Source organism: Planococcus citri, chromosome 5, assembly GCF_950023065.1.
Source record: "Planococcus citri chromosome 5, ihPlaCitr1.1, whole genome shotgun sequence".
Classification (NCBI taxonomy): domain Eukaryota; kingdom Metazoa; phylum Arthropoda; class Insecta; order Hemiptera; family Pseudococcidae; genus Planococcus; species Planococcus citri.
Window position 1 is genome coordinate 39,274,435 of NC_088681.1, and position 15,175 is coordinate 39,289,609.

Genomic DNA, 15,175 nt, shown 5'->3' on the forward strand with positions numbered 1-15,175 from the left:
TAAAAGTCGAGTTGTGTAATACACTCAACCTGTTTAACGAGTTAATCCACATTTGAGCCGATTTTGAGAGTGACACCTCAAGAGTGGTTTTTTGACCTGCTTTTTTCAAAATTGAAAAATCCAAAAAATCAAGTTTACTCCCAAAATCGGTTCAAATCTAGATAAACTCGTTGAATAGGTCAAGTATAATACATAACTCGATTTTTAGCTGCCCAATTTTATATTCACGTCTTCTGGAGCAAATTCAAAATTCTGGAGAAATTGAAAATCGCGCTGGAGGCTCCAGAATGGCTGGAAATGGCGAAATTGGGATGTGGGGAGTTATTTATCGACAAAATAGGGCGATTCGCGCGAATTTCGAAAATTTCCACGCAAACGGGAAACTTTTGATTTTTTGGATTTTTTAATTTTGAAAAAAGCTGGTCAAAAACCACTTTTGAGGCGTCACTCCCAAAATCGGCTCAAATGTGAATAAACCCATTAAACAGGTCGAGTATAATACACAACTCGATTTTTAGCTGCCCAACTTTATATTCACGCCTTCTGGAGCAAATTCAAAATTCTGGAGAAATTGAAAATCACGCTGGAGACTCCAGAATTCCTGGAAATTGTGAAATTTGGATTTTAAGGGGGTTGGTTTTGGACAAAATACAGCGATTCGCGCGAATTTTAAAAACTTCCACGCAAACGGGAAATTTTTGATTTTTTTGATTTTTTAATTTTGAAAAAAGCTGGTCAAAAAACCACTTTTGAGGTGTCACTTTCAAAATCGGCTCAAATGTGGATAAACTCGTTAAAAAGGCCGAGTGTAATACACAACTCGATTTTTAGCTGCCCAACTGCATTTTCACGTCTTCTGGAGCAAATTCAAAATTCTGGAGAAATTGAAAATCGTGCTGGAGGCTCCAGAATGGCTGGAAATGGTGAAATTTGGATTTGGGTAATTGATATTAGTTTTGGGATTTATTTTCACCATTTTTACTGATCAAGTACGTACTTTTTAAAAAAATTGCATAAATCGCTAAAAAACAGTCAATTTTGAATTTTCAAACGTTCTCCAAAAATCGAAAAATGAACTTGGGCAGCTGAAAATTTGGTTTTGGGGGTTTTAGACTATGCTCATTCCAAAAATCGCGGTCCCGTTCAAATCGGAGTGTGACACCTCAAGATGTTCCCTTGTTAGCTAAAAACTTTCAAAAATTTTCGTCTTTTTCAAAAATTACGAAAATGTTTGCTTCTTAGAAAAATGTTTGAAGAATTATCATTTTGACCAAATATTTCAAAAAGTCCCACTTTTTTCCAAAATTTCCCAAAATTCTCGCTTTATTGACCAAAATTGCGAAAAAGTGCACTTTATTATCAATAATTGCCATAAAGCCCAGTTTTTTGCTAAAATTGTCAAAGGTTTGCTTTTTGTTAAAAATTGGATTTTTTGCCAGAAGGCAGACATTGCAAAAATTCTCATTTCGTAGTCAAAAAATCTCGGTTTTTTTACCAAAAAGTTGTAGAATAGTCCAATTTTTAAAAATTTAAAACAGAAGTGTCTTTTTTTTCTACACGAAATTTTTTCACATTTTGTCACATTTTAGATCTTTTCTAATTGGACACTTGAGTTGCTATTTTATAAAAAAATTGAGCACGAGCCCTTTCATCACTCAAAGTCAGTTTCCTAAAAAAAATGTGCATCATAAAATTATCCTCTCATTGTGTTTTCTTAAGAATCATTTTTTTTGCAATTTTCACTCAGGTGTTTGCTTTTGAAATATTATCGCTTAAAAGGGTGATGAAAAATTAAAATATCGAAAGCGGTGATATGAGTGTTGGAATATAGTCCTCAAGGGCGCTGATTTTAAAATCCATTTGATCACAAAATCAAAATTGATTCCTTCCAAATTTTGAAAAATGCAATTTGGGTATCTAATCGTAGGTTTTCAAGACCGTCAATTCTGATTCTTCAATCAATTCAGTCCCAAAATCAGACTTGAGCCTCCTATAGGGACACTTAGTGTTCAGAATTTCAAGAAATGCAACTCTGAAAGACGGGCTTAAGACCTAAAAACGTCAAAAAATACTATCATTCCCGCGGTAAAAGTTTTTCCAATAATATTCATCATTGATTACCAATAAGGAGGAAAGTGAAAGGAACGAAGAAAAACAAATTTAGATGAGCTTTGCAAATTATTCGAGTTGGTAAGTATACCTATTTCTACATTTCAATATTTATTTCAGATTCAATACTCAAATATCAATATCTAAAGAAAAATCCCCTCTTCCCCTCACCCCTGTTCAACCTCATCTAATGAACTGCTGTAACCATCGTTATCATTTTCTCATAATATTGTAACTCGAACCTTCGTTAATAATTTCACACGTGCATTCCTCAATCATTGAAAACTAAAATTCTACTTAGACACGAAAAATCCTTGCGATTGGCACGTTCCAATTATTCGCGCTAATAATAACACAAAACGCATCGTAATGAATGTTTTATTTTACCATCACCTCGTTAACAATAAAGTAGAAGTTACGTTTGATTATATACAACAACGAAAAAGACAGATAGACAGAGAAAAAAAAATAAATACAACACGAATTAAAAATTAATTAAATGGTAAAAATTCAAAACATAATGTAATTGCTTCTAAACACTCGAACACGAAATCTCAAGAGGGGGAAAAAAAGACGAGGAGGCTTGTTTAACATGCACCTCATCTACTCACATCCCTTTACGAAACAACAAAACCCCGTCTGAAAAACACACAGGGGGGTTAAAAACTTGAACCACAGCATGTACACGACGTACGTGAAATCAATGCTCAAATTATTCAAACGAGTAAATTCAACCACCTTTCCTTACACGAATAATATTTTGATTGAGTAGGCCTAATTATAGCGTTCAATCAAAAATAATGAGCAAATTTTCACACATCGTAATAATAATGCCCTTCTATTGCTTCTTTTTTTTTTTAAATTCACAACATTGCTTCCCAGTTAATCGATTTAAGGAAAAAATCATAATGCTTCTTCATTCTTTTTTCTTGTCCTATTCGACAAAAATAAAACATCATCGACACGTACGAGTTTTAGGGACAATTCAATTCACACAGCCAATGAAATTAACAAATGCTACTTTTTTTTTGCTCTAACGTAGGTACGTATAAAAAATAAATATACCAACATCGATATGTATACCGTAGGATTGCATCTCGTTATTATTATTAATACTGTTCGAGTTGTGGAACGTTTTTTTTTTTTTTTTTTTCGGAGAGAATGCTTATTATGGCAGTAGGCAATTACAAAAGGTCGTGTATCGTGTAAACAGTATAGGTAGATAAAGGTAAAAAGATCGAAGCAGGGGTATTTTACCCCTGGTGTAAAAATTACGTATTAAAAAACAAGTATATAGAGAGAAAAAAAAACAAAAACAATTACAAAATGCAACATGAAATCGGTACACGGCCATTTTTATAAAAAAACAACCATCCTCGCACGTTGTTTCTATTGCACGAAAATAAATTTCCTCATGGTAAATTAATTTTTAAAATATCTACATCGATAATCCCACAACCACCGAAGAAGAAGGAAAAATACACATTCGAACGATAAAAGCGGCGACGAATTAACAAGAAAAAGAAAAAAGCTACAATGATGGTAAATTTAAAATAAAAAATATAAAAACGCGTCCAAATGTATCGAATGGATCAGTGTGTTGGAAAAAAATTACGTAAAAATTTTTAGCGAACGATTGTAAAAAAAAAAAAATTAAAAGACGATTTTAAAAACATTATAATAATAATCGATTGCCTAATAACACGTGGTAGTTATCGCTGTTGCGGTATTTTGCTGTCATTTGTACATCGGTACGAAGGCCTGTCTGACCGGAGGAACTGATCCGAATTGATTTGGTCTGTTCATCATCAGAGAACTGGTATCTGAAATGGTACCAAAAAAAAAAAAAAAGGAATAATTAATTTAAGTTGATTATATGTATTATTGGTGATTTACATGCAGAACTTTGAACTTTGAATATATTTTGTAACTAGGTAATAAACATCTTCGCACGCGATACCAGACGAGTTGGCAATTATCTAATTGAGCGAGTTTAATACGACCTCGTATAATATATTTTATATGAATTGGGTAGGTAGGTATCTTTTACTGGCGCACACAGCACACCAAACTAAACTTTTATCACACAGGTCGTATATTACATCGTTGAGTTTCGTTCAATTTCAAATGCAGGGAAGACAGACATGCGAGAAACGTTATACTATACCATAACTTATATTTTTCTTTGCGATAAGAATACCTACCACGAACCTAGCACGGAAAGTAAATAATTTTTTTTTCTTAAAATTGTCTATGTAGGAAGGTAAACAGTAAACACGACCCACGACCCAAAAAATAGGTACTAATAAGAGTTTGTATATTCTGCAATTACAGTGCAAATATTTATACAGGCGTTTTCGAACTCAAGTTGAAAAGGTATAGGTTCATTTTTTGTGTTTACGAACATAAGAGGAGTGAAGGGGCAAGAAGAAATGTAGAAATTCCTACGATTCGATCACTTTAAAATGAATTAAATGTACAGGATGGTCAACTTGCATGGTTTCAATGAAATACATATAAAATAATAAATTTGAGAACCCTTCGTTTTTTCCTAAAAGTACTTTTTCGTTATAAAATTTTCCTATCTAGGGGTGAAAAGTACTACTTTTCCAACCTCGCGAGAATCGCTCGGATGTAAAAATAAGTACTTTCCACCCTCGTTCAGGAAAAATTACTTCACTAAACTCGGAGAAGAAGTGATTTTGAACTCGTGTGAGTTGTTCCCCTCACTTCGTTCAGGTCACAAACCTCACCCTCGTCAAAAATCACTTTTTCGGCCCTCGTTGTGTAATATACTATTTTTCTAAATTTTCTTTGCAAACGAACAATCAAAGTTCAGTCTTCTAAATTTTGCTCAAAATATCTCAAAAACAGAGCTTCTTAGAAAAAATAAATTCATCGGTACTAAAATTTTTTTTTTCATTATGCTTTAGATGTTTTCTTTTTAACAGTAAAAGCATTAAATATATGAAAAAAAAATTTTCTTCGAAAAATCATTTTTTGGAAAAAACTACAGATCCTACGCAAAAAATGAAGAGGAACAAAGTCGTAGGGTACAAAATTTTTCACCAGCCAAGTGTAACTATTTTTCGTCTAAAAGACTTCATTTTTGTGATATTTTAAGCAAAATTTTTAACGATTTTTTTTTTTCTTTAGAACCTAACATTGTTCATGAATCACGATCAACTCACCGACTGGTTTTCCCGAAGCTAACTGATTCATCGAAGGAGCGTTCGACGATGGCGATTTCTTCGATCCGCAGATACCCAAATCATCGATATTTATATTAACTCCGGTTAAATTACTCCAAGTGCTACCGACCTGTGAAAAAAAATTAAAAAAAAATTATTAATAAATTATTTCAAACGTCAATTTTTTTGTAAGCTAAAGAAAACTTGAATTTTCAATAAAATGAAATGAAATATACAACATGAAATTTGATAGCCTCAATTTGGTAACACTTTTCATAACTTTACTATGTATTCGAGAAAATAATGATGAAAAAGGTTGAGGATTGAATCATACTCTTTTCAAGTTCAGTCAAGTCCCTCAAGTTTTTTTTCTGCTCAAAAAATTCACTTGATGAAAAATTGTATGATTCTTTGTCATAATTTCTCAAAAACCTTTTTCTAGGAGGTAAAATAAGGTGCCTCTGAATATGTTTCAACGTAAAAAAATTATTAAAAATTGAAAAACTTGTAATCCATAAATTGTAGGTATGTACTTATTTAAAAATTTGCTATCAATTTTTTTTGTTTTTTTAGTTTATTTTCAAGGAAAAGTAAGTAGCAAAAAGGAAGCAAGAAAAGAGCTGGTTACAAAAAAAAAATGAAAAGAATCTAAAATTTTTGGCAATTATTAACAAAAAAGTGATGCTTTTTCGCAATTTTTGTCAGAAAATCGAAACTTATCACAACATTTTGTTAACAAATCAGATTTTTGGAACCAAAATTTTAAAAAACTAACAAAAAGTTTCTTCAAGTAACTTCAGTAATTCGATTACTTATTTGAAAAGTGAAAAAGAAATGTTTTTCTGAAGGGGGGGGGCTGACATTGAAAACAATAATAAGTAAATTAAATGAACAAGCCGAATGACTAAAAAAAATGAAGAAAAAAAATAAAGAATTTTTTGAAACAAACAAATACTTTTTTGAAGAGAAGGGAGAGGAGGGGTAAAAACTTGTTTCAATTAAATTGAATATGGATTCCTGAATTCATGGGAGGGGGGAAGGTAATCACAAAAACCAGCAGGAAAAAATCAAAAAATTTGTTGAAAAACAGGGTTTTCAGGAAAACTGTATTTATGAGGAATAACAACGAATAAAATGAAAAAATGATTTAAAAAATTGAGAAGAAAAAACAAAGGATTCTTGACAACAGGAAAGAGTGAGAACAGGAGGTGAGAAAATCAAAAAAATCCATGAATTATTATTGAATTAAATAAAGAAAAAAAATGAGACATCAACGATAACATAAATAACAAAATAACTAATCAAAAATGATTATGATGAAGTTCCAATTGCGGTGGAAAAAATTAAGGTTTGATAAAAAGAGCATCAAAAAAAGGAAAAAAGATTGCGAATACACGAGATAGATATCATTTTCAAAAAACGATTTTTCAAGAAGATGATAATATTTCAATAAAAGACCCATTTCAATTAATTAATTTCTTGCGTGATAACGATTTTTTGCCTTCCTTTCTCTATTTTTTCCCGATTGTTTACAAAAAAAAAAGCTCGTTAAGGTCATTTTTCTATCCCCCTAATTTGAATAACTAGGTAATAAGTATATTACACTGCTTTCAACTCCTCCCTCCCATCGCACTGAAACCTCAAATATTAATTTATCAGCGCACATTTTATCTTCGTCAACTTTTGATAAGTCAGTTTTCAGCACAATTTTTTTTTTTAATAAATAGGTACTTGAAGTCTTATCTGTTTTTTTTTTTTTTTTTTTAGTCTTTTGATAAAAATGATATCAACGTTATTAACATCCCGGATATGACCATGAAAAAAGTGTATAAAACAGTGTCGTTTTCATATCTCTGAAAAATATTACGGTTATGATAATTTTCGTTGAAAAAGACATAACAGTGTTACTCACCTTATTACTAATTGATGAAGTGGAAGACGTAGATGAATTAATTTGAGCAACTGGAATGGATAATGGTTGAATTGGTGTAGCTGACAGCGACACGAATCCTGGAGGTACCGCTGTGTAGGAAAATAAGAGTAAACAAAACATGTGATGTTAAAATTACAAAATACTATCAAAACATTACGATATTTTTTCAATTACATACCGAAATTTACACTAACGAGTTCAATATTCATCTCGAGTTATAGACCGGTTTTTTTTTTTTTTTAAATCACCCATAATTTGATCAGCGTCCATCAAAACACTCAACCATACATATAAATTAACGTCTCCATAATCGTACAAAAATCGTATATAATTAAGGAATAAAATTACGCCAAGAAAATTACAAATAATTTTACACATAATACATAGTACAATATCATATCACAGGTTTGTATTAAAACTAAAACTAGTTTTCATCAATCCAAACACTTGTTCCATCAATTTTCTGCATTCGGTATTGGGTTCAGCTTGTTTGCTAATCATTTGCTCCATCCACGAATGAGCTCTTAAAATCTCGGCAAACAAATCACCCTCCATTAGGACACTTTTCGGTACACTGATGATGACTGCAGCTACACTTTTCAGCACTGCGGATCTAACCTTGAAGTCGGAATGACCGACGAAACATTTGATAAACTCCATCATCTCTAGGCCCATTTTTCCGGCCATAGTGCAATTCACCGCGGAACACATTATTACAGCTAATGCATCGATGTACTGAGCTAGTAAAGGATGACATTCGGCGCCAACCAGATGAACCATGATGTTGGTTTGTTTGGCACTGCCTCGAATCAGGGGGTAGAAGAAATACCCGACGCAAGAGTTGAAATCGTTCGCTTTGGTGGTCAACGGAGATCGATTTTTTCTATTCGTAATGTACCTGGTGTTTTGTTCGATTCGTTTTTCGATCAACGATCTCCATTGTTGATTGGATTGGATCGTCTGAGAATGCTTTTTGGTCTGCAGTTGAGGCGTGGTGGTTTTAAGGGTGGATAAATCTCGAGCCGAGCCCACCAGTATGTCTAGCATGAGCATTTTATGAGATATCGTGTATTTTCCGGCAGCCTGATGGAATTGTTCGCATACGTAACTGGCTCCTTGTTCGGGATACACGTTTAGGATGGCGACACAAGCATCGTATCTGATTTGTTCGAAATTCTCCATGTAGAACTGTCTTTCTAGAGTCAACAAGATGGATAAAATTTCCACGCCTATGCAAGGATCATCCTGAACTAATTGTTGTTTAACGAGACTTTCGCACGATTCGACGCTACCGATCCAAATATCCGGATCTTTTTGCTCCGTCAGTCCTTCGATTAGATCGCGTAAATATCGAGGTTTTTTCATTTCGGAGATTTTCACGTCGTTGGATAAATCGTAAGGGGTTAGTTCGTCGTCGCTGTCCCAAGATTCGTCATCGTCTTCGTCGCCTCCACCATCTTTCACGTTGCGAATCGAGGCGAGCTTTGGAATAGGTGTTTCTTGAATTGAAACCGTTTTCATAGTTGCAGACTCAGTTTTCGAATACTTGGACTGGTTTGTAAAGCAAGTTTTCCCCAAATATTCCTCCAAAGGATCCGAATCGTCTTCTTGTGTATCCTTAGGCCCTTCTAGATCAACTTGGTCGCAAATCCTAAGTGAATCCACTACTCGAACGGATTCTTTTTTCAAATCATCGTACTCGAAGGTGATTTTACCACCAGGAAGATTCATTCGACCGATGATCACCTCAGCGACGATCATGCCGATGGCTCTCATACGTTCGTCGGACGCTTCCAAATGATTAGGTATTCCTGCGAACAGCTTTCTCTGCACAATATCCGTAGGTAAAGTTTGCAATTCAGATAGAGCTTTTGCAGCTAAGACTATAGCTTTCGAAATATACAAATGTTGTTCGAAGGATGTCCTCGTTAGTGCACTTTTATCGCTCCAAACTCTCAACAGATCCTGTATAACTTCGGTTAACGTTTCCGGATATTTTTTGAGGTATGAGATCATATTGATTAAGATTTTGTCGCTTTCATCGACGTAGAACGTTTTGAACAACATATAATCGCAAAGGCAATACCGCCATCTTGAATTCTGCGTCAAACAGCTTCCCAGCATGGATATATTTTTCAGGTTCTTGACCTGGGTCAACACGCAATAGGCTACTTTATTCACGCAAGAGCCTTCTAACGATGCGAACAGCTCCGGTATAAGATCATATTTGTATTTAGATGACCACACTTCCAATACGCGGATCACATCGGGTAATTCTTGACTGGAGCATTCAAAGTGCGAGATTATTTTACTGACGAATCCGGCCACCGGTTCGAGTCTCAGTTCTACTCCATGTCTTCGAGCTTCGGCTAAAATTTGCGTACATTTCAACACGTGAGAGTTCAGTAGACGAACGTAATTCCTAGTAGCGAAAAACTCCGGCATCTGGGTTCGCATTTTATTGGCTATTCGAGATGGTAACGAGACCAGTATTTGAACTAGATCGTCCCACCACAGTGAGCCTTCAACATCGTGCATTTGCAGACACCGACGAGTCAAAGCAGACGTGAGAAAATCGCCGGAGACTACTCGACGACAAATCGACACTACGTTATCTAGCCTGGTGGACGGGCCTTCTGGCGAATCTTTCAGTAAATTGGTCAACTTTGTGACCGATTCGAGGAGCATTTTAGCATCTCCGGCACCATCCAAGGCAAATAGGTCCGTAATCAAAGGCATTAATAAATTCGAACTTATCTTTGCGCCGATCAAGTCCAACAAGTGGGCGTAATTTCGCCCAAATACCAGGCTATGTTGGTCGTCGTAGTCGTCGATGCCTTCCATCATTTGCGGTGTCAAAGGTCTCGGACGATAGGTCGATATGGTTTTCAGCTTTTTTTCGTAACTTCTTTCATCCGATACGTTCAACGAGCTTAGTAATCGTTTGAATTCTTCTTCGCTTTCGTGCCGGAGAACTGGGTGCATTCTTCGAGCTGCAAGGTTATGTAAAAAAAAAAAGAACAAACGCTACTAGGACGCCGATCGCATAATTATTCGTAATCGACAATAATGCGGGCAGCAGGAGGTCTTTTAGAACTCGAGAAGAATAGAGGACTATTTCTAATATTTATTTTTTCATTTATAATAAAATGAATACGAATAAATTTGCACAATTTTTTATTTCTTAATGCAACTCGTTTACTTCGTTCATGGTCTGATTTTTCTTTTCAAATTTTTTCTCTTTTATTCCCATAATAAATCAGCTCAAAAATGACGTCATTGACGCATGTTGCATGTACGACTACGAATGCGATGAATACAACACGTTACCTACGCGAACGTATTGTACGTTGGGTACAAAACCTCTCTATCGCAACGTACATGTATTTGGAGTAATTCATTACAATATTACGAAAATTCCCCATACAACTTCGATACAATATCACATCACGAACATAATGATTATCAAATACGTGCAAGTAGTCGGAAAATATACGAACATGTGTTCGAATTAACGAAGGAAGGTGTTTGGTGAGACAAAAAAATCAACGTTCGATTCATTCGTTCGTTCGGTTTTGTTTTCAGTTCACCGCAAAAATAAACACGACACCAGAACCGAGTTTGGTTTTTTCGTGCAACAAATGCGGTTTTACTCGAAGGTATTTCGCCACCGCTGTGCGCTGATAACTGTTTTATCACGCATGGATGAATAATATTCGAATGAAAACGGAAAATTACCACCAGGCATACTCAACGAACACTAGAAGGAGACATTTTAATTACGAAATTAAAATACCAACTTCCGTAATTATTTTTTGGCCAGAGAGGCACCAAGGAGATGAGCAAACGAAATGAATCAACGAACAATCCTCCTTCCCCTCTCTCCTTTTAGAAAAAAGATTAGGAACTGGCTGAATTTTTGGGGTGGAATTTTATACACGTAGATTTAATTTACGAATTACCATGAAAATGTAATAATAATTTTACACGAACCAATTTCTTCGAACCGTAAAATTGTTATTTTTCGAGAATTAGTAGAGATTAAAGGGTGAAGGGAATAAGTTATATGGTAGATTTTATAGGTACCTAAACAAACAAAAAGTATTCGATATTTACGACGAAGTTAATTGGAAATACATTCGAATGGTTAAACATTCAGCTATTTTTATCGAATATTCAAAGTTGCCAAATTTACAGTTCGCAAAAATTCGATTTTTGAACCATACAAATTTTGAAAATTTCTCTTAGTCAATTTCCTCTCAATTTGAAGAAACTTTTCGTGGAGAAAATACAACTGTTTCAGGATTGCCAAACTTCTAATACCGTTTAGATGTACAAATGAATAAAATTTTTCAAATAGAAATCACATTTCTTACAGGTTCAATGTCGTAAAAACCGATGGGAAGGAGAGAAGGAGCTCTTTTCAAGGAAGATAGCAAAGTCATACAAAATCACTCAACAAAAAAAATCAGTTCCTAGTATATTTATTAAAAAAAGCTCATTTGATACTTCTAAAATCTGCTAAAAGCATTCCTAAAAACTGAAGGATCATTTAAAAAAATGTTCAAACCCCCCTCTTTGGCCTCTATCTAATAAACTGAACCAATGTTCAAAATGACGATAAAAATTTGAAATAAGATAATACAAGAAAGTTTTTCAACAAACAAAGCATTAAAATGACGATGAAATCGCACCTAATTACACGACAAAGTAACGAAAATCCTTTAAAGCGTCGCTGAAAAGAGACGATTGAACACAATGTCTCATCTAAAAATCATACGACAGTTGTATGCGACAAAAACAAATTCACGAGAAGAAAAGCCGACGAAATTTCAAGATGACGTAAAGCCGACGTTCGAAACCAGACCGACAACCATTAGTCAAAAATTTTGTATTATGTTCCGTAAACGAGGACCATTAAAAACGTGCAAATTTATTCATTATTGTTTCATTAGCGAATACTTACTTGAATTTGCACTAGAATTAAGAGAGGTACTGGTATCTAACAAAGAAGGCGTGTCATTTGTAGCGAAACCCGATAATAAATCAGTATTAGAAAACGACGAATTATTTGAAGGGGCGACAGGACTGCTGATATTATCTAAAAAAGAAATAAACAAATCAAAATGGTAATTTTTTCCAATACACGTATAAATATTTTAACGGTGTTTTTCAGTGACAAAAAAAACTGGAGTAGTAATTTTATCATTACCTAGAGACGAATTCGATGTTGGACCAGAGAATGCTGAACTGAAATCGGCGAATTCGTCTTCGACCCTGAACGATAAAAAGGTATCAAGGTTAATTCATTATTTACAATACAATTACCTCTACGGTGATTTGTCGAGGTACAGAATGTAACGCACGCCACAATGACGTCATATACGAATTAACTTACTTATCATTATTGTTAGTTTTATTGGCTAAAGTAACATTTGAAAATGCAGCCGTGAATTCTCCAAAATCAGCGATATTCTCTTGGCTAGGGCTGCTAGTCGTTTCAACAACAGGAGAAGCTGTATTAACGGTGGAATTCGTATCGAATAAAATATCACCTAATAAATCCGAACTAGGAGGTTGATTGGGCGTAGGTTTTTCGATATTTTGAGCCGTTGACGATGCATCTTTGCCGTAATTAGCAGCCGCTCCTAGGTCAATTTTTTTAGTCGGAGCTTTGGTCCGAGTTGGGGTTACGTTAGCAGGAGTTGATAAAGGACTGGAAGTGTTTATGACGATGTTGTTGTTTGACGGAGCGATCGGCGGTACTTTCGAGGTATCCGGTTCTCCTTCTGAATCGTATTTGTTTTCGTTTTCGTCGCTGGAATTCACAATGGCGGTTAAATAGCGATCTAATAATAGCGTTGATTAATCACCGAGCGCCGTAAATACCTGTCGTACGAAGGTTCGTAGAATCCCAAAGTGGTTCCTTTGTTTTTATCGCCATCCCATTGGTTTTCATCTGAAATCCATTTAGGTGTCGCATAACGTTTATCATCGATACCTGAGTCACGTATGTTAATTATTATTCCTAACAAACGCAAGTAGAATGAACATCTACTTTCTACTTACCAAAGCCGCGTGACCCACTGATACCTTCGTTAGACATACCGATGAATTTATCTTTATTTTTCTTAGCTTTTTTACGTTCTTCGCGAAGTTTTTCATCGTCTTGGATAAATTCGATCAATTCTTTTACTTTGTGCCTGATGAAAAAACACAAATAAAATAGTGTAAAGTAAAAATGAATCGGTACACGGTTTACGTGATGTAAATTATCAATTTTTTCTTATTACTAAAAACGAACACGTACCTTATATTAATGCCTTGATCTTTACCAAACTCGTCAATAAAAGAATAATTCTCTAATCCTCGTAAGTCATATATGTGCTCTCGAGATGAAGTGACTACTCTTTCGGAACCATTACGTACAAGGTAATTTAATAACAACAGCGACTGTGATAACAACAAAAAAGATATCACTCGTAGTAATACAATTTAAGAGCATACCATCAATAAGAATACTAACCTTGTAAGTTCTTCGCCAATTACTTTTATTATCCTGTAACATTCTTTTCCACAGCATAGTCATAACTTCGGGAAAATGCTCGAATGTAAACGTTGCGTGAGCTATTTCTTGCATTAGAGCTCCTAAATGTCGCAATTAAATTTTAATATAGGTTCTTAATCGAGTAATACCGTTGAAAATGATGTTATACCTGTTGGCCCCCAAGCTTCATCATTTGTTGCTGCTCGAACTTTGGCTTCAATTTCGGTATAGTTCATCACCACATTGGTGCTGAAAAATGAAATCCTTGAATTATTCAAATGCATTGAGATAGGATACATTATGCCTAGGCTTTACGTGGCTTCGGTGAATTAATTATAAGTAGTCGATTCGATTACTTGTGACATATTTAATCGAGTTATGTAATTCTAATGGAATGTAAAGCGGCGAAAATGGGTTGTAACTCGAGTTTTAAAGGTATAATTACTTTAGAGAGATAATTTTGAATTATTTTTCTACTTACATCTTATCAGCTATATCACGAACTCTCCACATTTTGATGCAGTAAGTTTAATTAATCCTAAGGGTATGTACAATTTAATTATGCAACACTACGTTCTATAGGGTACGAATTTATAATAAAATATATCAAAATGACGGAAAATTTGTTGGCGTAGATTTGTAATAATTATTTTAATAACACAGCTTACATAGCACGAAAATAAACCAACAAACACCAAAGAATTTTATAGAAAGGAAATACCATTACACTTTGAAGGTAACAACCACCGACTACACATTGTCAGGCCGATTTTCGAATGAGCGTCTCTGCAGAATTATTATCTCAGCTTCAATTGATCGAATTACCCAATCAGATTTGATTTTTTTACCAATACTAACGCACACATGTAAATATTTTCCGTGATATTTCATTTGCGCATGTGCAGTAGATCGATATACGTGGATTGAGTGTAGTTTAGAAAAGTGTCGCTAGGAGTGTCGGCTGCTTTTCTTAGTTGTACTTTTTTGCAAAAAATAAAAATAGTTTACTTTTCTTTTTCTAATTATTTTGTACTTGAAAAAAAGAAAGAAAAAATACGAAAAGAAAATTGAAAAACAATTTTTGTGATTAGCTAAAAGATTAAAAGAACAACGAATAACACAGTAGTTAATAAGCTTCTCCATTGAACAGCTACCATTGAAAGTTTATTTTTTTTGGTGAAATTCACCAAAGAAAAAATAAAACCAAATCAAATCGTTTTGTAATTAAAAACTTAAGCTAGAATTTTAAACTTTCAATGTGCTTAATTAAAAAGTATGTAATTTTTAATCGTTGTTTCGGTTAACAGAATTGAATCGGTAGGCTATTCGGTACCTACATATGAAATCTAATAAAGCAAATTTCGTTGATAAGAAATAAGAATGTACAACGTTGGT

General features: G+C 34.3%; 2 protein-coding genes across 3 annotated transcripts in view; one reads left to right on the forward strand and one right to left on the reverse strand.

The window, feature by feature from the left end:
* Window positions 1–7,542: 7,542 nt before the first annotated feature.
* Window positions 7,543–14,576, reverse strand: lqfR (clathrin interactor lqfR). Of its 2 annotated transcripts, none has more exons than XM_065369910.1 (10): window positions 14,262–14,576; window positions 13,950–14,029; window positions 13,760–13,881; window positions 13,544–13,686; window positions 13,303–13,436; window positions 13,123–13,192; window positions 12,632–13,051; window positions 12,446–12,510; window positions 12,200–12,334; window positions 7,543–10,226 (listed from the first exon to the last, which is right to left on the reverse strand). In XM_065369910.1, the coding sequence occupies exons 1-10, from the start codon at window positions 14,291–14,293 to the stop codon at window positions 7,633–7,635; spliced, it is 3,795 nt and encodes a 1,264-aa protein (XP_065225982.1). In that variant the 5' UTR covers window positions 14,294–14,576; the 3' UTR covers window positions 7,543–7,632. The 2 variants fall into 2 exon arrangements, with proteins under 2 accessions (XP_065225982.1, XP_065225981.1); XM_065369909.1 differs by having other exon boundaries at window positions 13,123–13,234.
* Window positions 14,577–15,016: 440 nt separating this feature from the next.
* Window positions 15,017–15,175, forward strand: part of LOC135849387 (uncharacterized) — a 96,021-nt gene continuing 95,862 nt past the window's right edge. Inside the window, exon 1 of the mRNA XM_065369786.1 lies at window positions 15,017–15,173. The gene's annotated coding sequence lies outside the window, so the exon portion shown is untranslated. The remainder of the gene's footprint in view (window positions 15,174–15,175) is intronic.

Excerpts from the sequence above, each read along its gene's own strand:
- lqfR (XM_065369909.1), bottom strand. The coding sequence starts at position 14,293 with ATGTGGAGAGTTCGTGATATAGCTGATAAGAT. Across the intron at positions 14,030-14,261 it reads CGTGATATAGCTGATAAGAT|CACCAATGTGGTGATGAACT; the intron begins GTAAGTAGAAAA and ends TTCATTTTTCAG. Across the intron at positions 13,882-13,949 it reads TGAAGCTTGGGGGCCAACAG|GAGCTCTAATGCAAGAAATA; the intron begins GTATAACATCAT and ends TGCGACATTTAG.